General features: G+C 39.9%; 1 protein-coding gene across 2 annotated transcripts; it reads left to right on the plus strand.

The window, feature by feature from the left end:
* On the plus strand, positions 1-27,517 carry EXO1 (exonuclease 1). 2 transcript variants are annotated; one of them, XM_073335265.1, is made up of 14 exons: positions 1-127; positions 486-659; positions 2,614-2,733; positions 4,445-4,568; positions 5,964-6,101; positions 6,849-7,061; positions 9,981-10,168; positions 11,083-11,179; positions 16,292-16,520; positions 19,327-19,576; positions 21,861-22,350; positions 23,045-23,149; positions 25,506-25,699; positions 27,211-27,517. In XM_073335265.1, exons 2-14 carry the CDS (start codon positions 499-501, stop codon positions 27,353-27,355), a joined length of 2,454 nt encoding a protein of 817 aa, XP_073191366.1. In that variant the 5' UTR covers positions 1-127; positions 486-498; the 3' UTR covers positions 27,356-27,517. The 2 variants fall into 2 exon arrangements, with proteins under 2 accessions (XP_073191366.1, XP_073191368.1); XM_073335267.1 differs by lacking the exon at positions 1-127 and having other exon boundaries at positions 608-683.
* Positions 27,518-27,922: the final 405 nt, after the last annotated feature.

Consider the following 27,922-nt stretch of genomic DNA (forward strand, 5'->3'; position numbering starts at 1 on the left):
AGCCTCGAGGCCAGGAGCGCGCGCTGCTTGAAAGTGCTCCGGGCTCCCGCGCGCCCGGCGGCTGAGCGGCCGGAGCCAGCCCAGCCGGAAGAAGGGAGCGTCTCGCGGCTCCTCCGAACAGCCCCAGGTGCCGAGGACGGGGCGAGCCGTCGGGGGAGGGAGGAGGGTGCCCCAGGGCTGATGAAGGGGGGCTACACGGGGCCGGGATCGAGGCAGGGCTTGGGGCCCCGGCTCCCCCCCCCCCCCGGGCGCAGCGTGGCTGTCGTTCCCGGGCCTGCGTGCGCTGGGGCAGGAGGCCGAAGCTCGGGTCTCCCTGTGCTCCGTGGCTCTCTTGCCAGTCGCAGGCTGCACTGGTCCCAGGTGCTTTTCTTTCCCTGCCTCGCCTGCCCGCCATCTCCTGCGATCGGCCCTGTGCAAAGATGAAAACCTCGTGCAGGGCGAGCAAACGTGTTTTGTGTCACATTTTCCCTCTTTCCTGATTCCAGTTTAAGCAGCACCATGGGAATCCACGGCCTGCTCCAGTTTATCAAAGAGGCAGCGGAACCCACCCATGTGAAGAAATACAAAGGGCAAGTGGTAGCTGTGGATACTTACTGCTGGCTGCACAAAGGAGCCTATGCTTGTGCTGAAAAGCTAGCCAAAGGAGAACCCACTGACCAGTAAGCTTTCCCTAACCTATTTTTGTGAGTTTCTCAGCCTTTTAACAAAGTAAGGGGACACTGCCAACTTGAAACTGCTTTTAACTCTCTTATGTTTAAAAAAAACTGACTGGGTTTCATTTTTGTGGTTTTATAACCATGCACAAATGGAGAAATAGCAAAAGTGAGTCTACATATACAAATCGCTGTCAGATACACAAAGTAAACATTGGAAAAAAAAGATCCCCCCCGCCCCCAGTCTTTGGTGTTGCTTATATCAAGAGTAAGTTTTTTAAAAATCAGACAGGAGAGGTGTTTTCAATGTGCCCTTCATGAATAACATCTATATTTTACTGTATGAAAATGAAAAGTGTCCCAGCTATAATGCAGCTTGTGCCACTGGCAGTATGTCCTCTGGTACAAAAATGACAGCTCATAAACAATCTTATGTGGCAGAATGACATAACAATGTTAAGTAATTCTGGCACCCCATATTGTGAATGAGATCAACCTCTTCCTGCACAAAAGTACCCTGCACAACATATATTATTTATTATATATTGTTCATTGCTCATAATGAATCCCAAAGAAATATGCCTGCTTTTGAATTTGTTTACAAGATTCACAAACCTTCTGGGAGAGTTGGAGGTAAGCTTTTGTTTTAGGTTGAAATATCTATTTAAGTAAGTGGTTTTTTTTTTAAACTGGAAATGAGTCAAAATTAGGCAGTTTGGGCTAAGCTTGATTTATTTTGGGTGTTGGTCGAAACCTCTGTCGTGCTCTGATGTGACCTGCCCCACTTTCATAAATATTACAGCACTTCCTTTTGGTCCAATTTTTGATGATCCAGCTATTCCAGTGTCTATCTCACCAGAAGAAGTGTTTCTAGCTATAACACTGTAAAAGCTGCTCTCTACTTTCCCATATTATGTGTTAGAAAAAACTGTGTGGTCAGTTAAGACTTGAAAAATATTAGATGACTGTCAAAAATAATAATAATATTATATTTAATAATATAGCCTTCAGTTCTGTGTAAAGGCTGCTGCTTTTCAGCCACAGGCAACTAGATCTGTAAAAGTGAAATAATCCCTATATACACATACTGGACCAAATTGTACATTTCCATAGAAATACCGAGGAGATTGGGGGACTGAAGAAACATGGGAATCTTTAATCTTAGAATCTCTCACGAATCTTTTTCTCCAGAAAAGATGGGCTTGGGGACCAGTGAAGGTGGGCTGCTGCTTTGTCTTCCCTGCCATCTGAGGGCTGTTCTTAGTTCTGCTCTGTGGCAAGGTCATACCCTGCTCTTGATCATAATAACCTCTCCTTTTTCTGGGAGGGGGTATATATAGGCACAGATCCCAATTCCCAAGTTTAATGATGCTTTACGTAGTTTTCATTTTAGCACAGGCATCCCAGTATTTATCCGCCATCTGGAGTGATGACTGTGGCAAACATAGATGGTAAGCACTTTCATCACCCCTTAATCACCATAAAGCTCCACCAGAAGGTCATCTGCAGAGTTTCAGGAAAGGATAATGCAATATGCATCCCCACTCTGTTTGAGCATCATGTATTCAGCTCACAGGCGTCAGGGAGATGATCTGTCCTATAGTTTACAAAATGCTGTACAATTTGGCACTTCAGTGAAGTGTAACTTATTCTTTGGACACACAATTATTTGTAAAGAAGAATAAACAGCATAACAGATGATAATGTTCATAGTGGACTGGGCTTCACCGGAGACAGGACATAAGGAGGACTCCTTCATAGAAAAAATGTGTGTACTATTCTTCATTTTTTTAAAAAAGGTTTTTAACCCACTGACAGCCTTGAATGCTAATTATCATCAACTTTTTTTTGTTTTTCCTGCAAGTTAGAAATATGTGGTAGTCTTAAGGTTTAAGTTTCATTCTCAAGCAATGGATATTTTCATGCTTCGTAATATGAAAATATATATATATTCTTACAGATATGTAGTCTTCTGCTTGAAACTTGTTGATATGCTCTTGTCATTTGGGATCAAGCCAGTTCTAGTATTTGATGGATGTACCCTGCCTTCTAAAAAGGAAGTGGAAAAAGCTCGAAGAGAGTAAGTAATGATCAACTTGCAGACAAATTATACCAGTTGTGTGCTTATGCTTCATATTTTTTAAACTGGTAATTTTGCTGGGCTTATCAAAGATTGCTTTAGTTTCTACGCTTCTTACAGTGTGATGTAATGATTATTTCAACACTGAGGACCAAAATACTGTTGAGAGTTTTGGTTTTTTTAGAATAGAACTTCTCTTTTAAAAACTGGAATATTTTATAAATGGGGGGGGAAAAGCAGATATTTTGAGCAATAGCTTTTCAGTAACTTGTAAGTTGAAACACCTTCTGTAGTTATACCTCTGGTTTGTGCAATGAGATCAGAAGTGTAGAATTATTTTATTGCCAGTACAGGTAGTTGGTTATTATTCGTAAGGCTCCATGTTTGTCACTGATTCCGTGACTTCTCCAGTAGCCCTGTGCAGCTGGCCCAGGAGCTGCCTGAACAGTTCGGGCAGCCCCTGGGTCAGTTGCGCTGGCTGTTACTGGGGCAGTCTCGGGGCCCCCAGCAACAGGAGTTTAGGTATGGGGCTTGGGGTTGGGGCCATTGCTTAGCTGCGGGGACTCCTCTCCCTCAGCTCCCCTAGCTCCACATGCTACCTCTGCCAACAGTCAGGCATCGCCCCCGCAACTCCCATTGGCCATGGTTCCCAGCAAATGGGAGCTGCATAACTGGAGCTTGGGGCGGAGTGGAGGCAGCATGTTGAGCTAGGACTGGGAAGGGAGCCTGCCTGCGCCCTCCCCCGCAGCACCTGCATTGCTTCCCCAGGCCGTGACTCACCCCCCCCGAGCACCTGCGCCCCCTTCTCCAGTATCTGCGGCACCCCCCAAGTTTTAGTCAGGGGTATTTTTAGTAAAAGTCATGGACCGGTTATGGGCTCGTGAATTTTTGTTTACTGCCCGTGGCCTGTCCATGACTTTTACTAAAAATACCCATGACTGAAACTTAGCCTTAATTATTAGTAATGGGTCAACGGGCTGTTGTTCAATCTGCATTACATTAAGATTTGATTCGGGCCTGGGTTTTGGGTTCAGATTCTGATTTGATAGTGCTATTATCTTGTGAGCTGATGTCATTAAATTTTGTCCTGAATTTTTGCAAATATTGCTAGGTTAGCAATTTTCATTATTTATTTGCACTCTGGTAGTATCTAGGAGCCATAGTCATGGACCAGGACCCCATTGTGCTATGTGCTGTTCAAATGCAGAACAAACAGATGGTCCCTGCCCCAAGGAGTTTTAAGTCTCATGAGGTCTTTGCCTCTTTAAACCTGGGAAATAGTCAATTTGTGGTATTGGACTCACTCTGGAAGGAAACACAACTCTCTCACAAACCTCTTGTGTGAAACATTTTCATTCTCCTTGAAACCATCTTTAAAACCCTCTTCTTCTGCCCTACTTTGCACTGTTCATCTCAACTCCTGTGCTGCCTGCTTCTTCCTCAGTCTCTACCTCAATGTGTTACTATTTATAAGCATTACTACAAAATGACTTGTCATTATTTGTATCTGTTTGCACCCCTTTTTCCTATACCTTTTCATATCTTCATGTTCTTCTTTTGTGTAACATAGTTTGACCTTTTTGGAGAAGAAACCATGTCCATCTTAATCCTTCATGAAGTGTCATGCAAACTATGGTAGTATGTAAATGTGGAATAATAATAATATATATTGAGGGAGGTGTTTGTTTTTTTTTGTTTTATTACCCTGTAGGAAACGACAGGCTAATCTTCTGAAGGGGAAACAATTGCTTCGTGAGGGGAAGTTATCAGAAGCCAGAGACTGTTTTGGGCGCAGTGTCAATGTTACCCATGCGATGGCTCATGAAGTTATTAAGGTAAGTTGTTATATATATATATAGTAGGTTTGCAAATGACATCTACAGTTTTTGTTGGCAGCTTCTCCACTATGTTTATATCTTGCTCATTGCTTTTCCTTGCCCATATTTACATGAAACTTGTCTCTCAACATATAATCATGCAAGATGTCCTGATGTATGTGTTAGGCACATTTTTGGCTGTTCAGCACAGCAGACAGATAAATCTACCGTATTCCACTCTGCTTTTCATTATGCCAGACGTCTTTGAATTGGCACGTGACAATCATTCACAGGTATCTTTGCAATTTTAACTAAACCATTGAGTGTACTCCATATTTGACATTTAGCATTAAATCAGTGATACTCAGACCTCAGTGATTCAGGAGCCAAATTAGCGATCGGTATTACCCAAAAGAGCCACAGTAGCGTGAATTCATTGTTTCATTTACTATAGTACTATATAGTCATATTTAAACAGTATGACATGGGAAATCTTATTATTCTCACAGCAAAATGACTGACCAAGTATTATTATTTTGTCAATAACATATTAGCCAATCAGGATTCTTTTACTTAAACTGGTTAATAATTAAATCACACTGTTTTTAACATCATGTGCTGCAAAAAGCTGCAGGAGACACATTAAAGAGCCACTTGTGGCTTGGGTTCCTCAGTCTGGCATAAATAAATGACAGGGAGGAAATAGTACAGTTTTGTATTTTTAATTGTTAGCAAACAACTATATATAGGAAAATTATGGATCACTTAAAAAATGGCCCAGGAAATCGATCTTTGAAGTTCTCAGTCATAGCAGAGTTTTAGCAGTCTTCTGTTTGTTCAGATGTTCTTTCTTTGAACAGAAAAACTGGTTGGAATGGGAGCATAAACCGTTGTGGTCAGATCAAATGGATGTGGATAGCGTTGGAGGCCAATGTAGGAAATGTTATTTATTAGCAAATGTTTGGTTTTTAAACTGAAATTATTTATTTTTAAACTTTTATGGCTAGATCCTTCAAATGGGTCTGCGTGAGTGGAGCCCCATGGATTTCAATGGGCAGTGTCCCAACACAGTGATTTTCAAGTTTGGGGTTACAAGACTAAGATTTTTTTAAGTATTGACTGTTGTTACTATATGCTTACACAGGGTAAAATTTTCAGAACTGCTTAACTTCTATTTTCAAAAGTGACTTAGGAGCCTAAGTGTTATTGAAAGTCAATGGGACTTAGGCTCCTTAGTATTTAAGTCATTTCTGAAAATGAAGAATGTTACTAAGACACTTAGGCACATTTGAAAATTGTATCCACGATGCCTAGCAAAATAAGGCCTACATCTGACCGCAGCCTAGATGCTGCTGCAGTCCAGTAATAATAGTGTTCAGTTCTTATATTGTTCTTATACTTGTTTGTGTACAGGCTGCCCGTGCCCAAGGAGTTGATTGTGTTGTTGCTCCATATGAAGCTGATGCTCAGTTGGCCTATCTTAATAAGACTGGCATAGTACAAGCTATAATTACAGAGGACTCGGATCTTCTGGCTTTTGGGTGTAAAAAGGTAATAAATATAAATAGCCCTTACATCTCACTTTACATCTTCAAAGCATTGTACAAACTAATTGTCCATACACACTTGTGAAGTATGTAAGTACAGCTATTGTCTTGTCACAGATAGGGAAACTGAGACACAGAGGTTAAGGGTCAAATTCAACCTTGTTTCTCCATTAAGTGCCACAAACTAATAAATATTTATTTTTAGTAGTGTCCACAATGTAGTACGTGATTTCCAAACAGAGAAAGCAAAATACCTGCACCAAAGATGCTCCTGTTCTTGAATATGAACCGAAACAAGCAAAAAACAACAACCCCCATAATAATTAGTATTAATGTGTGTCCATATTCTAGAAGCGGGAATCTGCAAATAGATGTATGCTCAGATGCCACTGCTGGATCAGGAAGCCTACGCACAACTTTTTGACCACAACACTTGACTCTTAGAACCCATCTGAGACTATCCTATCCGTGGCTTTTTTGCAGAAGGCCTGTGTAGCAAGCTGTCCTTTGTTCCTTGGCTCCTTTCAAAACACACTCTAACACATGCTTCCTCTACTGGCTGTGGAGTTTCTGGCAGGCCACACTGTACCTTCTAGAATTTAGTCTTCTGAAAGCAAATGTAATAGGCAAGGCAAACATCACAAGCTATTAATGTAATAAATGTTTGAGGGGGAACACCCTTGAGTTCACCAATGTGCATAAAATACAATGAGATGAGAATTAATGTTACTACTTGCTCTCTTATCTCAAGGTGTTTCTGAAAATTGACAAGTTTGGAAATGGACTAGAGATCGATCAGGCTCGACTAGGAAGGTGTAAACAGCTTGGGGATGTATTTACTGAAGAGAAATTCCGTTACATGTGCATCCTTTCTGGTTGTGACTACCTTCCATCACTTCATGGAATTGGGTTAGCTAAGGCATGCAAGCTATTAAAACTAGCCAGTAATCCTGATATTATTAAGGTAATGTATGCTCAGATTTATATTTTAGGATTTCTAAAACCTTTATATATCACTCACTTTTTTTTTTTTTTAATCTGAGGGGTTGGATGTCATGAAGGGTATTCTCCTTAACTACCTGCATTTTGAGGAAACGATCAAAGGAAGTATTTCACTGATGTTGGAGAATGGTGTATTTCGTTAATAAAACAGCATTGGAGCACTGTTTCTCAACACCTAAATAAAACGAATACTGATTTATTATGATTCTTCAAGAATATGTAGTGCATGTGGACAGGTTTTTCCAAGCCTAAAGGATTGTCCTTCATGCTATCATTTATTTACTCCTGGTGTGTCATTCCCAGAAAACCAGCCCACAACTTTTAAATTGGTTTCAGACTGTGCTAGATTCAACTACATAATGTGGTTCTTCTGTGGAAGAATGATTGATGGAAGAAGTGACATCTTCTTACTCTGCTCCCTATGTGTATTCACGTCTGCTTATTTTTTATCATTTTCATGGGTAAACAATGTGTTTGACACTGTACAAGACATAAAAATGAAGATAGTTCTTTCCCCACAGAGCTTACACCGAAAACAAACCTGGCACATTGAGAGATCCAGAGAATAGATTTTTAGCTTGCAATTGTATTTTCTTCATATTTATATATTAATTTCTTGTGGGCAATATGGAAGAAGAGCGTTCTTAAGGAATGATAAACATGGAACCTCATGTTATTTTGAAGGCACAATTGCTAGTAGCCCTAATCTAGCAAACCAGAGTTCTGTTAACTTCAGCTGAACTACCCATTTGCTTAAAGTTAAGCACTTGCTTAAGTGCTCTGCTCGATGTGGATCTTTGAGGATTTAAGAAGTGTTATTCTTCTCTATTTCACAAATTTATTGGTAGCGCATGTATCTAACCTATTTGACTTGCTCATCAAGCTTTCTTAATATCAGAAGGAAATCTTGTAGATTTTTCCATTGTTTAATCAGTTTCCACTGTTTAAGCAAACTAGTATTTTAAAAAAAAAAAAAAAAAACTAAGTGTACCTATCTTAGCTAAATACTGAAATTTGCACCTGAAAAGCTGCTGTTCACTAATATCTCATGGGAAGCATTTCAGCTGTAAATATCGTAAGCCAGTAACTAAGCAATAAGGACAGGTTTCAGAGTAGCAGCTGTGTTAGTCTGTATCCGCAGAAAGAACAGGAGTACTTGTGGCACCTTAGAGACTAACAAATTTATTAGAGCATAAGCTTTTGTGGGCTACAGCCCACTTCATCGGATGCATAGAATGGAACATATAGTAAGAAGATGTTTGTACATACAGAGAACATGAAAAGGTGGAAGTACCCATACCAACTGTAAGAGGCTAATTAAGAGGAGCTATTATCAGCAGGGGGGAAAAAACTTTTGAAGTGCTAATCAAGATGGCTTATTTCAGACAGTTTACAAGAAGGTGTGAGGATACTTAACATGGGGAAATAGGTTCAATTAGTGTAATGACTGAGCCATTCCCAGTCTCTGTTCAAACCTAAGTTAATGGTATCTAGTTTGCATATTAATTCAAGTTCAGCAGCTTCTCCTTGGAGTCTGTTATTGAATCTTTTCTGTTGCAAAATTGCCACCTTTAAGTCTGTCACTGAGTGATTAGAGAGGTTGAAGTGTTCTCCTACTGGTTTTTGAATGTTATGATTCCTGATGTTAGATTTGTGTCCGTTTATTCTTTTGCGTAGAGACTGTCCTGTTTGGCCAATGTACATGGCAGAGGGGCATTGCTGACACATGATGGCATAATCACACTGGTAGATGTGCAGGTGAATGAGGCCATGATGGCGTGGCTAATGTGATTAGGTCCTATGATGGTGTCACTTGAATAAATATGTGGACAGAGTTGGCATCGGGCAATAAGCATACTGATCCAACGGTGTGTGAAACAGCATTCAGATTTCTCATTGCAGTGAATTACACTCAAAAGTAATTGGAATGAATGCAGAAAACATACTTCCAAAATATGTTTGGTGTTCTAAACAGAAAAAAAATGAGTTTCTTTGAGGGTAAAACTTTGCCCATATACTAAAATGCATCCTTCTCAAGAAACTTGTCTCAAAACTTAACTACCAATTAACGAATTCAAAGGAACCACCAAAAAAGTACCTAAATCCAATATATATATTGGAGAAACTATTTAAATATTAAGTCAGTATTCTTGTTGATTAAAAATAAATAACAAAGGACTTCTGAAAGCTTAAGAGCCTTTCTTTTGTCATATATAATAATTTTTAGCTTTGTGTGTTTGAAGGTGGAAGAGAGAAGGGTGAACTAGAATAAAAGATACATTTAGTTATACCTCAGCTTCATCAAACTTGTACTCTAATGCAAAACATTAATGAAGATGGGGTACGTATTGCTAATGGTATCTGTTAGAGATGGAAATGAAAGCCTTATGGAGAGTTGGAGGGAGTTATTAATAATGTGGCTGAGAATATGAAGGTGGAAAGGAATGCACAAGTCCCTCTCTATTAATTTCTTATTTCCCTGCTTTTAAGGTTTTGGACGGATAGAATGTGTCCTGCCACAACCTTAACTGTCACTAAATGTAGGTTTTGTTTGCTAATTTAAAGTGTGTGTGTTTGTGTGAAGGCTGTTCTATTACATTCCTCCTCCACCCATTCCTTCTGCACTGTGCTAACACCAGCTTTCCATGTAGTCACAGAGTACTCCTTCTAGGATATCTGGATATAAAATTTCTCTATGTATGTATGTATGTTCTGCTGTGTTTCTTCCACTCCTTCTGCCCTGTGCTCAAAACAACATTTCATATAGTCACAGAGTATCTCCTCAAGAATATCTGGAATACTACTTTTGAAGATGTGCATGGTATTGCATCTCCTTTGGTTGGAAGTGATGATGAAGCAATATTTTTGTTGTTATTGACAGGTTATTAAGAAAATTGGGCAGTACCTGAAGATGAATATAACTGTATCGGAAGAGTACATAGAGGGATTTATTCGAGCCAATAATACTTTCCTTTATCAATTGGTTTTTGACCCAGTCAAGAGGAAGCTTGTTCCTCTGAATGCTTATGATGACAGCATTGATCCAGAAACACTACTTTATGCAGGGCGGTATCCTTTCTGCACTAGCATATTATGTGGGAAATGGTGTAGCACAGTGGTTTTCCTCTCCTCCTTTCCTTTGTAATTTTCTCCATTGTTCTACAGGAGGCTTTTGTTTGATCAGTCAGCCTATCAAAAGTTAGTAAGTCTCTTTCTTTAACTTTTTAAAGCATTGCTCTCATCAGAAGGAAAAATCTTCCAGTAATTGGAAATACCCTTGGTTCTAAAATCACAAATATGCTTTTTAAAGAAAATGTTCCTTGGCTTAACTTTAGACTGAATTTAGTTTGTTTTTGTTTTTTTAAAGAACTGTCTTGACTTCTTTGAGACAGTGACTACTGTGGGTGGTGTTAAGATAATACACATTGTAACTTTCCCATCAACACTTAGGACCCTTTCTGTCATTTGCCTAACCTGTGTGGGGATTATTTACCTGTGAGAGCGGGGGCATTTCCCCATCCTCTGTCTTCCTTTTATAACTCCCAGCATGGTGAAATAAGAAATCCAAGTATGAAGGGAGGGAGTCATTAAGAACTAGCTCCCAACTTTGAAACGCCCACCAAGCTGCTGTGGGGCGTGACTGACAGAGACTTTCATTTTCTTGGGCCATCATTATTTCTCCTGCTGGCTCTCCCTAGTAGTAACTAACAACTTCCTTTTTTTTTTTTTCTTTTTTTTTTTTCTTTTTTGTACTGTTTTGTGACTTACCCACACATCCCAGGACTGCCAGATGCTACTACAGAACAAGGTCAGGGGAGAGCAGCGTGTGCAGCAGTATATATTCTTCTTTGGACACTAACTTTTTGGATTATTCTAATAACATTTTAATATAGAAATTAGAGTACGAGTTGTAATTTGTCATACTATTTTGTATTTATAATACAAATATTCAGATGTATATCCCCTTAATTTGATTGACTTAGACATATTGGTGATGATACTGCTTTTCAAATTGCTCTTGGCAATAAAGATATCCATACAATGGAACAAATTGATGACTACAACCCTGAGGCTTCACAGGTAACATTTTTAAAACATTCAACATAGGATTTTGAAATACCTTTGGAATTGCAAGGGAAAGTATGGCTGAATGTTACCTACAGCTGGTCTGGTGTTCTGACAGTTGTATATAGTACAGAAGGAGTCTGGAATAATAGTGAGTCTCAAGCAGCAACAGAATACAAATTTGGGGGTTATTTCCCCTGCCCCTTGATCACTGGTCAAAGACTAGTGCTTTGAAAAGTGTTTCTAGATTCTGAAATGTGTGTGACACTGCATTTTTTGAAACAATTTTTGCAAATATTTTTAAAAACCTCTCAGTAGTTCCCAAAAGCTTAAAGTTCATATTTATTAGTAACTTTTGTGATTTCCTCTCCCAGTAATATATAACAATTTAATGCCCATTCTGTCATTGACTGGCCCTGATTCAGGAAAGCACTTAAATCTGTGCTTGCAACCCTTTGAAATCAGTGGGAGTTCAGCATCTGTTTAAAGGCTTTCCTGAATTTGGACTATTAACAGTTTTCTGGGTTCAAGAACCCTCATGAAATGAAGTTGTGGGGAAAGATATCAGGTACTGTTTCTGTACTACTTTCTTCACTTAATTATGAGCCATTTTAGGTTCTTTTGAAGGTGAAAACTTTTTTTCCACTAGTGGAAGGTTTTAAAAAATACAGAAAAAATGGCTTCAATAAATCAAATGAAACTCACTTTTAAAAAAGTCTTTTTTGTCACTATCTTTTTTTTTCCCCCCTCTTCAGTTTGAATATGACTTTAGCAGCTGATTGACCGCTCATAAATGACAAGAACTAGAATAATGTGCTTTTTGAATTCTGGGATTTAACCCTTCAGCTCATATAACAATAAAACTAGGGCTGTCAAGCGATTGAAAAAAATAATCACGCTGTTAAACAATAATAGAATACCATTTATTTAAATATTTTTGGATGTTTTCTACATTTTCAAATATATTGATTTCAGTTACAACACAATACAAAGTGTACAGTGATTACTTTATATTCATTTTGATTACAAGTATTTGCACTGTAAAGAAACACAAGAAATAGTATTTTTCAATTCATCTAATACAAGAACGGTAGTGCAATCTCTTTATCATGAAAGTTGAACATACAAGTGTAGAATTATGTAAAAAAATAACTGCATTCAAAAATAAAACAATGTAAAACTTTAGAGCCTACAAGGCCACTCAGTCCTCCTTCTTCTTCAGCCAATTGCTCAGACAATCATGTTTGTTTACATTTGCAGGAGATAACGCTGCCTGCTTCTTGTTTACAATGTCACCTGAAAGTGAAAACTGCCATTCGCATGGGACTATTGGAGCCGGCCTTGCAAGATGCGCTAAAGATTCATATGTCCCTTCAGGCTTCTACCATCATTCCACAGGACATGCGTCCATGCTGATGATGGGTTCTGCTCGATAACGATCCAAAGCAGAGCGGCCTGATGCATGTTCATTTTCATCATCTGAGTCAGATGCCACCAGCAGAAGGTTGATTTTCTCTATTGGTGCTTCAAGTTCTGTAGTTTCCACATTGGAGTGTTGCTCTTTTAAGACTTCTGAAAGTATGCTCCACACCCCGTCCCTCTCAGCTTTTGTAAGGCACTTCAGATTCTTAAATTTTGGGTCGAGTGCTGAAGCTATCTTCAATAATCTCACACTGGTACATTCTTTACGTTTTGTCAAATTTGCTGCGAAAGTGTACTTAAAAAGAACATGTGCTGGGTCATCATCCGAGATGGCTATAACATGAAATATATGGCAGAATGCAGGTAAAACAGAACAGGAGACATACAATTCTCCCCCAAGGAGTTCAGTCACAAATTTAATTAACACATTTTTTTAATGAACATCATTAGTGTGGAAGCATGTCCTCTGGAATGGTGGCCGAAGCACGAAGGGGCATACGAATGTATAGCATATCTGGCACGTAAATACCTTGCAAGGCCGGCTCCAACAGTGCCATGTGAATGCCTGTTTTCGCTTTCAGGTGACATTGTAAATAAGAAGCAGGGAGCAGTATCTCCCATAAATGTAAACAAACTTGTTTGTCTTAGCGATTGGCTGAACAAGAAGTAGGACTGAGTGGCCTTGTAGGCTTTAAAGTTTACATTGTTTTGTTTTTGAGTGCAGTTATGTAACAAAATAAAATCTACATGTGTAAGTTTCACTTTCATGATCAAGAGATTGCACTACAGTCAGTCGTGTAGCTGTGGGGGAGCGGGGCAGCGGCTGCTCCCCCGCTGAGCAGAAGTGGCGTCTTTTTAATTCTTTGGCGCCTTTTAAATTTTTACTCACCCGGCAGCGCTCCGGGTATTCAGCAGCGCTTCAGCGTCGGGTCCTTCACTCGCTCCGGTCTTTGGCGGCATTGCGGTGGTGGGGGGGGTCCTTCAGTGCCACCGAAGACCGGAGCGAGTGAAGGACCTGACGCTGAGGCGCTGCTGAAGACCCGGAGCACCACCCAAGACCCGGAGCGCTGCCTGACCCACCGCCCAAGATCCAGAGCACCACCAGGTGAGTACTAGTGGGTGGCACCTTTTTTTATCTCCGCTCCCCCTGTTTTCTCCACCTGGCCACGCCACTGACTACAGTACTTATATGAGGTGAATTGAAAAATACTGGTTTCAGAGTAGCAGCTGTGTTAGTCTGTATTCGCAAAAGCTATTACCAGCAGGAGAGTGGGGTGGGGGGAGAGAAAACCTTTTGAAGTGATAAACACCCATTTTTTCATGGTCTGTGTGTATAAAAAATCCTCTCTGCATTTTCCACTTTATGTATCCGATGAAGTGAGCTGTAGCTCACGAAAGCTTATGCTCAAATAAATTGGTTAGTCTCTAAGGTGCCACAAGTACTCCTTTTCTTTTTGAAAAATACTATTACTTTTGGTTATCATTTTTACAGTGCAAATATTTGTAATAAAAAATAATGTAAAGTGAGCACTGTACACTTTATATTCTTTGTAATAGAAATCAACATATTCGAAAATGTAGAAAAACATCCAAAAATATGTAATACATTTCAATTGGTATTCTATTGTTTAACAGTGTGATTAATCGCAATTAATTTTTTTGAGTTAATCGCGTGAGTTAACTGTGATTAATCGGCATCCCTAAATAAACCCTTTCAAATATACCAATTCTTGTGATGGTAGCTGTTGCAAACATTTTACAATTCAAGTTATAAGGCAGTGGTTCCCAAACTGCGGTTCGCGAACCCCTGGGGGTTCGCAGAACATTAGAGGGGGTTTGCAGAAAAATTTCACTAATGGCGGCCAGAGGACCCCGGGCATTGGAGGCAGCCGGTGGGACCCAGTTGCAGCGTAGACCGTCTGAGCCTCAGGGAGAGCGGGGAAGGGCAGTTGGGGCTGGCAGCCTGAGCCCTGCCCCTGTGAGTGGGGGAGCCAGGAGCCTGAACTGTAGCACTCTGCTCGGGGCTGGCAGCCCAAGCCCCAGGGAGAGTGGGGCTGGGCAATTGGGTCTGGCAGCCCAAGCCCCGGCGTTCTGCGGGACCTGCAGCCCGAGCTCAGTTGACGGCAGGGCAGTCAACGGGGTCCAGCAGCAGGAGCCCCGTGGAGTGCAGAGGAAATTTAAACTTAAATCCCTGGAAATATTCATTTTTAGGAGGGGATTCATGAGATTTCACAATTTAGTGAAAGGGGTTTGCGGGCTGTTAAAGTTTGGGAACCACTGTTATAAGGGGAAGAAAGATAGTAAATCAAATGAGGTAGTTTCAGGGTGCATTGTTTTATGCACTGCCAGAACTAGAATCTGCTTTATAATGTTCCCAGCTTTCTATGGTGTGCATAACTGTAGTTCTTTGCTCTAATTGTTGGTGAGATAGCAAACCTTATGGTTCCGTGGACCAGTCAAGCTTTTCTGGTGCTAGTTGAGATCTGAATATACCAGGAATTTTCAATCCCTGGATTAAAGTTCTTGCTTGTGGTGCAAAAATCTTTCCACAATCATTATGCATTATATTTCTGAGATAACTTGTCATCAGGAGGTACTTAGAAAGTTAAGAAATGGCATTTGCACACTATAAATGCTGAAAAGGGGCCTACTGACCTTGTTTTGGTCAAAGGAAACATACTTCTTCAGTTTACAAGGGATGGTGGACAGACAAGGAAATAGATTGGTTAGAACATCCAGAACAGATGATCTTCATTGGCATCTTTTGTCATGTGACATCTACAACTGATGTAGGGTGGCCAGAATCACCTGGTCTGAGTAAATGAAGGGAAAGTATCATACATTGGGAATATGCAAAATAAATCTGTGTTTATATTCTTCATTTTGATGTAGAAATGTATTGCTTGTGAAAGTGAGGGACCAAATGGTAGTGGAAAGGAAGATGGCATTTTGTCAACTTTTCTCTCCAACTTTTCTTTTTTCTGCCAATGCTCTTCCTTCCTTAGCTGAGATGCCCTTTTTCCACTCCTGGGAAACTCTTCAGCACATATTATTGTACCACATTTTTAGTGGTTTTTATGACTTGGCTGTATGTATTCTGAGGAGTACACTGGAATCCCTGCACTTATTTTTATCCTAATAAAAATTTGTACCTGGGTGTCCAGAGAGGAAAAACAGCATCACTTTACTTGGAGTATTACTTAAGTCTTTATACTTCTAGTTGTCCTGCACAAACTAAAAATCTTAAGCTGCTTCAAACCATCTGACTTTTTAACATCTATTTCCATATCGGTTCAGAAAGGATTAATTAAAGGCTTACCTATGGAAGTAACTGGTTCAAATATAACTCTAAAAATTTATTGGGATGTCACGTTTGCTGTATTTAACTCAATACAAAATATTTCCTCTAATTGTTTTCATAACAGAAATTTAAATTGTTTTGATTGTTCTGCCTCTTTATATCTGTCTTAGACTAGCAGTCAATCACACCACACTTGAAGGAAAAAGGATGTGGCAACACAAAAATTAATTTATATGGGAAGAATTTGAAAATGTGGAAATGAGAATAAAATGTGAATGAAGAGCAGATCGGTCTGTTATAGCTGTTGTATAAATGTCAAATCATCCTGATACACTAAAGTGGGGAATCCTAGGTTTAATAAATTTCTCTCCAACACATGTTTTGTTCTTTTTTATTTTTTGTAGCCTTCACGGCCAAGAAGTCGCGGCTGGAATGATAGAGCTGGTAGTCAGAAGCCATACTGTGTAAACAGCATTTGGAGAAGAGACTACAAGCCTGGTCATAATACAGACATTACCACATGTACCACTCGTTTGCTAGAGAAATCAACTACCAAAGGCATTGAGAAAATAATTAGTATCAAAGGCCTGAAACTTCCAAGCAAGGAACTACTAGTCAAAAGATCAAGAAGTGGTATGTGTGTCTACACAAAAATTATCAGGACAGAAAGGGAAAAAAGGAGACCCTTTTTTTTTTTAGTTGAGTTGAAGGCTTGAGGTTGAGAACTCCATCTCCAGTATATTTTTATATGAAGAATTTTAAGTGTGTGTGTGTTTGTGTGTTTAAACGTGTTGCAAGACCGAGGAGACAAAATACTAAAACTAAGTAACAATTGGAGTTTTGATTATATATTGAAGTTTTAGGTTTCATCTGATTTGCTTTTGGACTTTCAAAAGTTTAGCCGTTTTGTTAGAAATCTCATTCTGCCAAATTTTTAATTACATTGCTTAAAATTATTTTTAAAAATCTATTTCAAATTATATGGTTTGTTTTGTTTGTTTTTATAATGGCTCATAAGGCACTAGAAAATATCCCACCAGTCACAGGGTGGGATGCAGGCAGAGGAGTTCTCAAAAATATTGTATATGCTCCTCCTTCTTACTTTCCATATCCAAGTTCCTTGAGCATTCTGTCTATTCCCACTGCCTAGATGCTCTGTCTTCCAGTTTTCCCATTATATTCTTCAATCTGGCTTCTGCCCTCTGTTCCACTGAAGCTACCCTTACCAAGGTAACTGATGAGTTATTGCTAGCTAAGTGAAAGTGGCACTTCTCTGTTCTTACTCTGCTTGGTCTATCTCAGGGGTGGCCAACCTGAGCCTGAGAAGGAGCCAGAATTTACCAATGTACATGGCTAAAGAGCCACAGTAATACGTCAGCAGCTCCCCCTTCCCAGCACCCACTGGCAGCCGGCTGATGGGTGCCACCCTCTCCTTCCCTGCACCTCCAATCAGCTGTTTTGTGGCGTGCAGGAGGCTCTGAGGAGGGGGATGGTGGAGAAGCAAGGGTATGGCAGGCTTAGGGGAAGGGGTGGAGTGGGTACAGGGCCTGAGGCAGAGCCAGGGGTTGAGCAGTGAGCGCCCTCCAGCACATTGGAAAGTTGGCGCCTGTAGCTCCAGCCCTGGAGTCGGTGCCTATACAAGGAGCTGCATATTAACTTCTGAAGAGCCACATGTGGCTCCAGAGCCACAGGTTGGCCACCCCTGGTCTATCTGGTGTCTTCAGTGGAGTTGTCTCCTCTGCTTCTGTCAAGGCTGATTCCCCATTCTAACACTTCATGTGCAGAAGGTGGGGGCCTGCAAGGATTCTAAAAATGAATACTGGCCACTCCAGGCTTGTAGTAAACTCCCAAGATTACAGCTTCTCTCTGACCTTGGAATGGTAAATGCTGCCAGCACCCAAGTGCAGAGCCCCTTTAAGAGCCCAGAAAGGCACACTTAGGAATTCCTTTCCAGGGGGTACCCTCAAGCCCTTTCACTCCCCTCTGGGGAAGGGCTGAGAAGGGAAAACAAAGGAAATCAGCTGTTGCCACCAGCTAACTAAACGTGCACAAACCTCTTAGCTATTGCTAGATTTAAAAAAAAAGTAACCACAAGGATTAAGCATCAAGAATAGCTCTCTTGTGGTCCAGCTTAAAGGTTACAACAAAACAAAAGCACCCAGGGTTAGCACAGAGCAGTCACAAGCCATAAAGAGATAAACCTAATCACGTTTTCCTAGACATTTCCTGATCTACTTACATATCTGGGGTTTCAAATGAGTAGTTTCTAGATATGATACCAAGGATTTTTCATACCTGGCCCCATCCTTCTTGCAGCATAGCTCTGCCCTGTCTGCTTCTCCCCTAGAAAACAACCACAGACAGACAAAAGGGGAGCCTTGTTTCAATTTTAAAAAGTTCTAGCCTTCCCATTGGCACTTTTGGCCAGGTGCAAACTCGCTTCCTTTTACCTGTGCATAGCAGTGAGACTTTTTAACCCTTTACAGGTAGAGCAATTAGAGAACAGCTACTAAGAGGGTTTTTATAGTTACTGGATGGCTGGGTGCCCATAAAAGGGAGCTACCCCACTCACCCTCATTTATCACAGCTTCAGCCTCTTCCTGTCCATGCCTCTGCTAAGCCTTTGTCATTTCTTGCCTTGACTACTGTGACATTCTTCCCTCCAGCTTCTCTCATCTCTGGGTTATCACAAATTCTGCTTCCTAGGTAGATTTACTCTCCACTTGCACCTTTTTACTGGTCTGTTTTTGCTTACTGTTTCAAACTCAAGATCCTTATCCTAACTTTCAAGGCCTTACATAATCTTGCCCTGTTTAAGTCTCAGCCCTTATTAGCTCCATGTACTTCTCTCAGTGCTGTCTCTATTGCTTACTTTGTCCATTTCTTGGTTTTAGACCCCCTGTCATGCTTGGAACAGGCTTTCAGTATTTGTTATCCAAGCACATGACCTCTTTTTCTCTTCAGTACCGTTTCTTTCAGTGATCCTTTCTATCTTGTTTTCCTCACTAATGGTTTCCTCGTGCCCTCCTTTTTCTAAACTGTTGTCCCCGTCTCTCTGTTTATATACTCAGTGAAGCAGGTATTGCTTCTTACTCTGAGAAAATAGTCTGCATGTGCAGTGTTTTTATAAATGAGCAGTAGTAGTAGTAATTTTGGAATTTTATCCTAATACAATTTGTGAAACAGGCCACTTGGTAGTGCATTACTTGTCTAGTACGTGTTCTTACAAGTATAAATTTACTGGCCAACATTTGTGTTAAATACCATAATCTCCTAAATGTCTACACCATTCTGAAATTAACAGCATTTCAGGTTTGTTACAATAGTAAATGGCATAATGTTCAATTCAGCTCATTTCTTACCAGCTGGGAGAGTTCATTCTACAGGGCATTTCTACAGTGATATTAAACTTAATGAGAACTGTATTCTTTCTGTTTAGAAGAGATGTCGGATGGAGATCTGTTGAGTCAGTATTCGTTTTCAAAAGCAAAAAAGCCCAAGAAAGAAAACAGTGAAGATGGTGAGCCACAGAAGTGTGTCTCTGCAGTGTCATCGATTCATGCTTCAGGGGACTCTTTCAGTAAAGAGAGCTCAAACACCCAACCTAAAGTCAGGAACAAATTTGCTTCCTTTCTGCAGAGGAAAAATGAAGAGAGCGGTGCTATTGTTGTTCCAGGGACTAGAAGCAGGCATGTTTAAATCACCGTTTTAATGAGTAATATAATATTAAAAATGTCAAGATTAAATTCTTATGAAATACTAAGAGTTTAACATTGCAGTTTTCCTACTTTTACTGTTCATTATGTGTATTACAAAAGTGCCTCAAAACTCCCAATGGAGATCAGAGACCCCTTATATTAGGCATGGTACAGACGCATAGTGAGAGACAGTTCCCACCCTCAAAGAGCTTACAATGTCAATAGATGTACAAAAGGTGGGAGCAGAAACCATTGAACAAAAGGTAAAGTGACTTCCCCAAGGTCAGAGCAGAGGAGGAGTGAAACCAGAAACAGAACCCAGGTCTCCTGACTCTTCATCCAGTGTCCTATCTACTGAACCATGCTTCCTCCTTAAGCACTGGGCTTAGTGTGAAGACCGTGATGTGTATTAACTGCATTTAGTGATGCAATGTTGTTTGAATGTGTTTCAGCTCTTTTTTATGAATTCATTCTGTAGAAGAGTGGAAAATCCCAATTGACTTTGGTTTCATATTGTTTAAATTCCTTCATTTTAAGATTGTGTTTTTTATATGTAAGGTTAACGGAATATTGACGCCAATCCAACTTCCACTCTTGTCTTCCATCGGCTTGAGTGTGCTGAGTAGTTTAGGAGGATATAAAGTCTCCCATCTAGGTTTCATGGATGCAGGCTACATCCAGAACCTAATCAGTCTGACTTTCTGAGGCTTGTTTGCACCTATTTGCATACATTTCTTAAAGTAGACAATGTGTGGCTGCAGTGAACTGGCATTACACATCTGATGCTGGGCTTTCTTGCCGTATTTGTATGCTTATTTCTTCCTGTTAATCCTGGAAAAGAAGGGGAAGTGAGGCTAACTTATTAGGGGCATATCGTTAAGTGTCTAGTTTTTACTGTAACTGCAGAGTACTGCAAGACTTCTGTAAAACAGAATTATTTTTCTTCTGTCAGTCTTCCATGCTATAATACTCTATAGATATAAAAGTTTATTAGCAACTGATGGTATTTAATTTCCAGATTATGCAATAGCTATTCTAAAAATAGCTGCAGTGTTATACCCGGGATAGAAGCAATTCATCCTGGAAGAGCATATGCACTATCTACTTGATTATGAGCTTTTTCAAAGAGAGGCACCTAAAATGAGAAGACTATTATGCATAGTTGATATCAAAGCAAACCATTTTAACTTATAAATTGTATTACTTCACTTAAATGTTGGAGAACATGTTTCAGAAAAAGTTCTTAAAACATGTATCAATGAGGTCCTGTGGCTCTGCTAGGCTGTACAAGAGCTAGAATTGCACAGCATCCAGCTTTGACATCTCACCCCAGAAACCAGGATTTGCCAGTTGTTTTCCCCCAAGGTGGAGCTCTGTTTCAGAGAGAGCTTAAATGAGGCTGTGGCAACAGTCCCTAGTAGTAACTGCCAAAGTTGAAAGTGCTGGATGAATTCTAGCTCACTCCTGTAGTAATCTCATACAAAGTTATCCATCAGTTAAGTAGGTATATGGCTCCTATTAGCAAAATGTCTGAGCTACTTACATTCATTAATGATATCATATTTCACAGGGCATTAGAGAAGTATTATTCTCATTTTACAAGTAGAGAATTGTAGCACAGAAAGATTAAGGCCCTACTCCTGAAAACATTTACACATGTGCATAACTTTAAGCATGGGTAGTCCCATTGAAGTCAATGGAGCTATTTGCATCTTTGAAGTTAAGCATGTACATAAATGTTTGCAGGGTCGGGGTCCTAGTGTCTTGCTCACGGTCACACACAAGTCTACAACAAAGTTGGGAATTGAACCAAGGTCTCACCTCATGTCTTAACCACAAAAACGGTTAGCCTGCCCGTCCCCACTATCTCTGCAACACTAGGGTGGCAGGTCTAGCTAAGAATGAGGGTTGGCTGTCAGTAGCTCCATCTTACAGCTTACCTAGTATTGTTGGGGCCAGGGCATGAGAGAGGAGGTAGACCTGTTAGTCTGAGAGGAGTATGATGCTGCAGTGGCCTTATTTGTTTGCAAACCTCACTGGGGCTTCTCCTCAAAATTCAGATTAGTGTAGTTCTAATAACATGACTGAAACAAGGGCAGACAGTGACTGGTATTACTGCTGCTTCCATTGAGCTAGAACACCTATAAAGCTGTAAATAGCACTTCTAAAACAAAATTGCTGTGATTGTGAAAATGACACTTTCATTTGAAAAACTGATAACTTTTTTTTCCCTCCACCTCTTTATCCCTTGTATCTTTCATTTTATGTATGTTAGGTTTTTCTGCCATGCCACCACTATGGTTGATTGTACAACAAAGAATGAAACTGCCCAACCATCACAGGATGTCAAGTTGGATTGTCAGGCCCAAGTAACTAAAAGTATAACAGAAGATCCTGTTCCTCAGTGTTCGGAGACTGGGAAGTTTACAAGAACTATCTCATCATCCCCTGTGGAAACACAGAGAAGTTGTTTCAGTTGGTCTGGAAGCCTTGGAGAGAGTCCTGGGACACCCAGCCCATCTCCTGGCGTGCTGCTGTTACAGCAGTTTCACCGACAGAGAAACAGTCAAAGGGTGTCCCAGGGTTGTGAGATATCTAGATTACATACTGTCAGCAATGCAGGAGGTGATGAGTCAGATGAAGAATCCTCCCCCTTACTGGAAATGGAGTGTTCTTCGCAGTCTCAGGGGTCTAGTGAGCTATCAGAAAGCAGCTTGGACTTCTCAAGAATATCGCAGGTGTCTAACAAAGACTCGGAAGCAGAAGTAAGAAAATTAGCTTTGTTTCAATTCAGCTGTACTGGTAATGTGGGCTAATTCATCCGGGTTTAGGGTAATATTTTCAGTACTGTCTCAGGCGTTTGCAAACAGGTCACACTAATTAAAGTAGTGATCCATCTGACTTTCCTCTTCAAAATAATGCCCTATGAATAGGTTAATTTCTAATGACAAAAGCTACTTGTCTGTATGGTGGACATGTCCATGCAGCATGGATTGGCATATTAGTTTGACATTTGGCTCTTTGAGTCAGTCCTTTTATTTTCATAGACTCTCAGATTCTAAGCCAGGAGAGACCACTGTGATCTAGTCTGACCTCTATTATGCAGGCTATAAAACTTCCCCCAAAATAATTCCTAGTTTTTTAGTTTATATTTTCAGTTTTTCCATTGCTGCTCATGCAAAGAGTAAGATTAAGACGACTAATGCGTTTAGATTTCTGAATCTGCTTTTACCAGTGACTGAAGAAGTCCCTTTCAATGTGCATATATTTATACAGTATTGCTCAGTGAAAACAAGCAGAGGCTCTCAGGGAAGCTTTTAAAATGTTGAAAAATGTTGTAAACTGAATAAGTGTGTGTGTGTGTGTGTGTGTGTACACATACATAATATGTAAATTGTTTTGTTATGAAAAAGTCAGTTTTAAAACCTAAATGATGTAAAATATTTTTTTGTCCCAAAGGAATCTGACTCCAGACTAAAGCAAGGTGATGATCCAAGTTCTCAAAGCTCTGCCCCATTTTCCACTGTATGTACTGAAAGAAAGCATACACTGCTAAGGAGCAAGGTATAACCTTTCTTCAATTTTAATGTATGATCCACTGAATTTTGAAGGCCAAAGTCTTGGGTAAACCACTACACTCACTCGTTGTAAGACTTTAGTCAGGTTGGGTCTCAGGCACTATTATATGCTAACCAGAGAAGGCATGACAGCACTTCTCTAACTTGTCATTCCTGATGCTCATTCATACTACAAATGCAACTGAAACAGGGGACCTGGTTATAAACCCTGGTTAGAACCATTAACATGACCATAGTTTGCTGTGGGATTTTAACCACATTTTGTTTACCATGTTCCTTCACTAAAGTCCAGGACATTTCTAAGATTTTAACTGGTTTAAAGAACCTTAAGTTCCTATGTATATTACAAATTACAGCTACATTGTAAATGAACAGACAAGCAATCGATAAACAGAGCTTTGCCTGGTTTTACTGATAAGTGTGAACAAGACCATATATGTTTTTCTTCCCCTGCACACCCTCCACCCCAGCCAGAAAAGTACTCACAAGGTATCTTCAGCTAGAATAGACATAGCCATAGTTTTCACTAATTTTTAGTAAGGAACTGTTTTATAAAGATTAAAAAATCACAAGTATCCACAGCAGTGTTGCATGCACTCCTTGTAATAATAGTGACACCTTGTGGTTATTGGGTTGCTTTCCATGTAAAGAAATTTTAACTTTTCCTTCTGAAATATTCTCTATCTGTTTCTTGCTTTTTTCAAAATTTTGATGTGTACTTTTCATTAGAATGACATATGGCTCTTTGAGGAGAGTGCAGGTTGTGGAATGGTTAGGGCACTAGCCTGGGAGTTGGGAGATCTGGGTTCAATTCTATTCTTCCAGATTTCCTGTGTGACTTAATCTCTATGTGCCTCAGTTTCCCATCTGTAGAACAGGGGCAGTAATACTCCCTTGTCTCTCAGAACTGTTATGAGGATAAATGCATTAAAGATTGTGCAGAAGCCACATAAGTACCTTTGATCTAACATATCCAAAAAGTTTCAGGAAACTCAGGGTCCCTTGGTGTTGGTGGTACAGTAATGTTTTACTGATCAGTGAACAGAGACAAAACCTAATTAATGAGGATGAGTATGGTGTAAGACCATGAATTTATGAAAAAATCAGTCCCATTATGAGGGTGTTAAGATATTACCACTATTCTGCTGTGGTTGGGCTGAAAGTAGAGTTTGTATAACACCACTGTTATACTTTTCAAAGCAATTTTGCATCCTTGTTGCTTAAAAACAATTTTTTATTGATTTTTGGGGGGGGGGGGGGGGATCTTCAGGATGGACAAATTGATAATCCCTGATACCTTCCAGTTCCATAAAATATTCTTACACCCTTCTTCTAATACCGTTTGCCACATGACTTTGAAACCTGAATAACTTTTTTAATACAGTTTATTTGTATGCAATTACATATATGTAGTCCTGAATATCAGTCTCTTGAACAGTTTAGATATTCCTCCTTGTGAATATTAAATTATCATTTTACAGGACTGATCAGATTTGTGTATTTTTTGATAGGGAACTCAAATGAAAGTGAAAGAATTGGGAAGAAAGAAAGTTGTTATAGATGAATTCTAAAAATCCTAGTGCTCAAAGCTTTAAATTATTTTCATTGCTCTGTCACAAGCATAACATTCAGTAATTCATTTGTCTGACACTAGTAAAACATCATTAGTTTCTAAAAATAGGTGATTTTCTAATTCAAACTGAGGGAAATACCTTGTGTGAGAACTATTTTGGCCCTCATTATGACGGATAAAGATTAATTAATCACTGGACTGGAAGTGAGTGGTTGTGTAGGGACCAGTGATCATGCCCTAATTATAGTCAGAATAGCCAGAGGACAGTTCTGGCCCCAAAAATATATACTTGCTGCTTCAAAAGGGCTAATATCCCAAAGCTGAGGAAAAATTATTAGGAGAAAAATGTGAATGAAAATTGAGAGCTCTTTAAGAAGAGTTTTTTATTAGCTGATCAAAAGGTATGATTCACAATGGAGAAAGAGGGCAACTTTGGCTAAAAGTCCATCATGGTTCAGTAGCAAGAGAAGGCAGCAATTAGAAATAAAAATATATGTATAACAAATGAGAAATTAGGCAGAATTTTTTTAACCGTGAGGGTGATTAACTAGCAAGGGAAGGGGTGGATTCTTCATCTCTTGATGTCCTCAAAGCAAGTTGAGTGCCTTTCTGTATGCACAAGCAAACACTACTTACATTCTCCAGCAAAACAATTTTATTTATTTTAACCCTTGCGTAAAATAAATACAATTGTACAGCATAGCCCATATTGTTTGCTCATGATCATTTCTGCCAGAGCTTTATAATGATTTAGTATTTATACCCACAGGTTCCTGGTTTACAGAGATCCAATTTTGTAAGATCACATGTTGTGACAAAACTCAAGCCACTGATGCCAGCTAAAGTCAGTGGGTTAAGCAAGAAACTACTAAGTGCACAGAAGAAAAATCATCACAATGCTGAAAATAAGCCAGGACTGCAGGTCACAATCCGTGATCTCTGGAAAAACTTCCAATTTAGAAGGTGAGTTGCTTTAACTCTTCACTCCAAAGATTAATTTAATTTATTTTCTCCCCCCACCTGCCCTGGTTTTCTCCCTAGCCCCTTTGTAATTGTGTGGAGAAATAACAGCATTTCTGTACTCTGAATATACCCTGAAGGTGTGAGAAGAAGGTTTGGGGGTTTTTGATCACTGTATGTACAGGCACACAGTGGAAAAATATTCCCACTTGTCTCTACAGACATGAGGCTTTGCCTCTTTTCTCCCAATGTCAGTCTAGAGCCTGCTGGTGTGCTCCCTAGTGTGCTTTCGTATAATGCAGTACTACAGGGGTTGGCAGCCTTCAGCACGTGGCCCATCAGGGTAATCTGCTGGCGGGCCGCGAGACATTTTGTTCACATTGACTGTCCGCAGCTCCCAGTGGCCACGGTTCTTATCAGAAGTAGTTATGGACTTCCATTTAAACCATCTGCCAATATTCTTCCCTGAACCACATTCTAATAAAGGAGAGACGAGGCTTTGTGCTTGTAGGGCATGTTTATAGGGCCCTATCCTTTAATTTGGAGAGGCCCAAATCCTTTTGATCTTCCCCTAAGTTATTTGTAGCATTTGCTGACAGAATGAGGAGTCAGTCGTCGGCACGGAGACTATCCAAGTGGTTTTGAGTTCTGGTACAAATTAGTTAGTTTAGCTCCCCCAGCTCAGATTAAGGGCTCACTCCACTAGGGCTCTGGCACCTTCTTCAGCCTCCTTACAAAGCATACCCCTGTCAGACATCTGCAAAGCAACTACTCGAGGTTCAATCCCTACTGTCAATAAACATTACTTCTTGGTAGATGCGGCGAGGGTCTGATGCTTCCTTTTGTCAGAACTGATACATAATTTTTTTATTTTTTTTTTAAGTAGACTCAGGACGTATACCACTTTCACACCATATCACTGTTGGTAAATCCCCAAGTGTGTAATACGTTTGGACAAGCACTCAAAGGAAGAAAAGCTACTTGCATGACAGTAAATGGAGTTATCTGACAAATGTTGTCTATATGTATTCCATGACCCATCCTCCTCCTTCACTAGTATGGAGTCCATCTGGATTCTGTTGCGGTGAAGGAATTGAGTTGCAATTGGACTAGCTCCACTCTTTATGCCCTTGGTACTGAAGCACAAGGACCATTAAGGTGGATGCATGAACCCAACAGACACTGTGGGTCAAAAGACTTCAGTCTGAAGTGTAGAGGTCCATGGACACCAAGGGTGGAATACATATGGACAACACGTTTCCAAGAACTATAGTTACTATAGGATAAGTAACTTTTCTTTTTCCTCAGAGGACAGCTGGAGAAGAGAGTTGAAGTAACTTGCCCAGTGTATTCAGCAAATCAGTGGCAAAACTGGGATTAAAACTCTGGGCTTCCTGAGTTCCAACCTTGCGCTCATTCCTCTATTTCTTCATACTTGCATACATATTATAGTTCTGTGATTAGAAAATGCAACATGCATAATTGTACATGGTTGCTTGTCTTCTTTTTTTCAGAGACTCTGAAAAGCTCCCCTCTTGTAAAAAATCATCGGACCCATTGTCTCCAATCAAAGATAATATCCAGCTTACTCCAGAAACAGAAGAGGAAATCTTCAATCAACTTGAGTATAGTCATGTTCAGAGAGCAATATTCCAATGAACTGATGTCATTTGCTTAGGCAGCTCTCTGTTGCGTGGTGGGTTACATTTTAATCATTGCACATATATTGTTGGGGGACAGAGTAAGATGAATTGTTTCTGGACATCATATACTAATATAAAAAGACTATATTTTGGATGTGAGCTGTATATTTGTCTGAATATAGGGTTTTTTGTCATCTTTTATATAAAGTGAAATGAAAGGTACAGTTTTATACTGACTAGAATAAAACCTTTTCAATATTACATAACGTGATTTTTTTCTCATTTAAATGCCAATAGGAAACTTCTGTTCAAACTAATTTTTAAAAACTGTCCTTCAAAATAAAATGCTTAAGTTGCATATACAATTTTATTCTAGATCTTAACCTCCCCAAGCATGTGCTGTGCCTCTCTGTGCAAATACCAGAGCCAGTTCAGATTTGCTCCGGAGTTAGTCTCATTCCTTCTGCCCACCTGTCAGGTCTTCTGCTCCAGCAATGCCAAGCTGTCAGGGTTCCCTTCCCACTCTGAACTCTGGAGTACAGATGTGGGGACCTGCACAAAAGACCCCCTAAACTTATTTCTA

Source organism: Lepidochelys kempii, chromosome 3 (assembly GCF_965140285.1).
Source record: "Lepidochelys kempii isolate rLepKem1 chromosome 3, rLepKem1.hap1, whole genome shotgun sequence".
NCBI classification, from domain to species: domain Eukaryota; kingdom Metazoa; phylum Chordata; order Testudines; family Cheloniidae; genus Lepidochelys; species Lepidochelys kempii.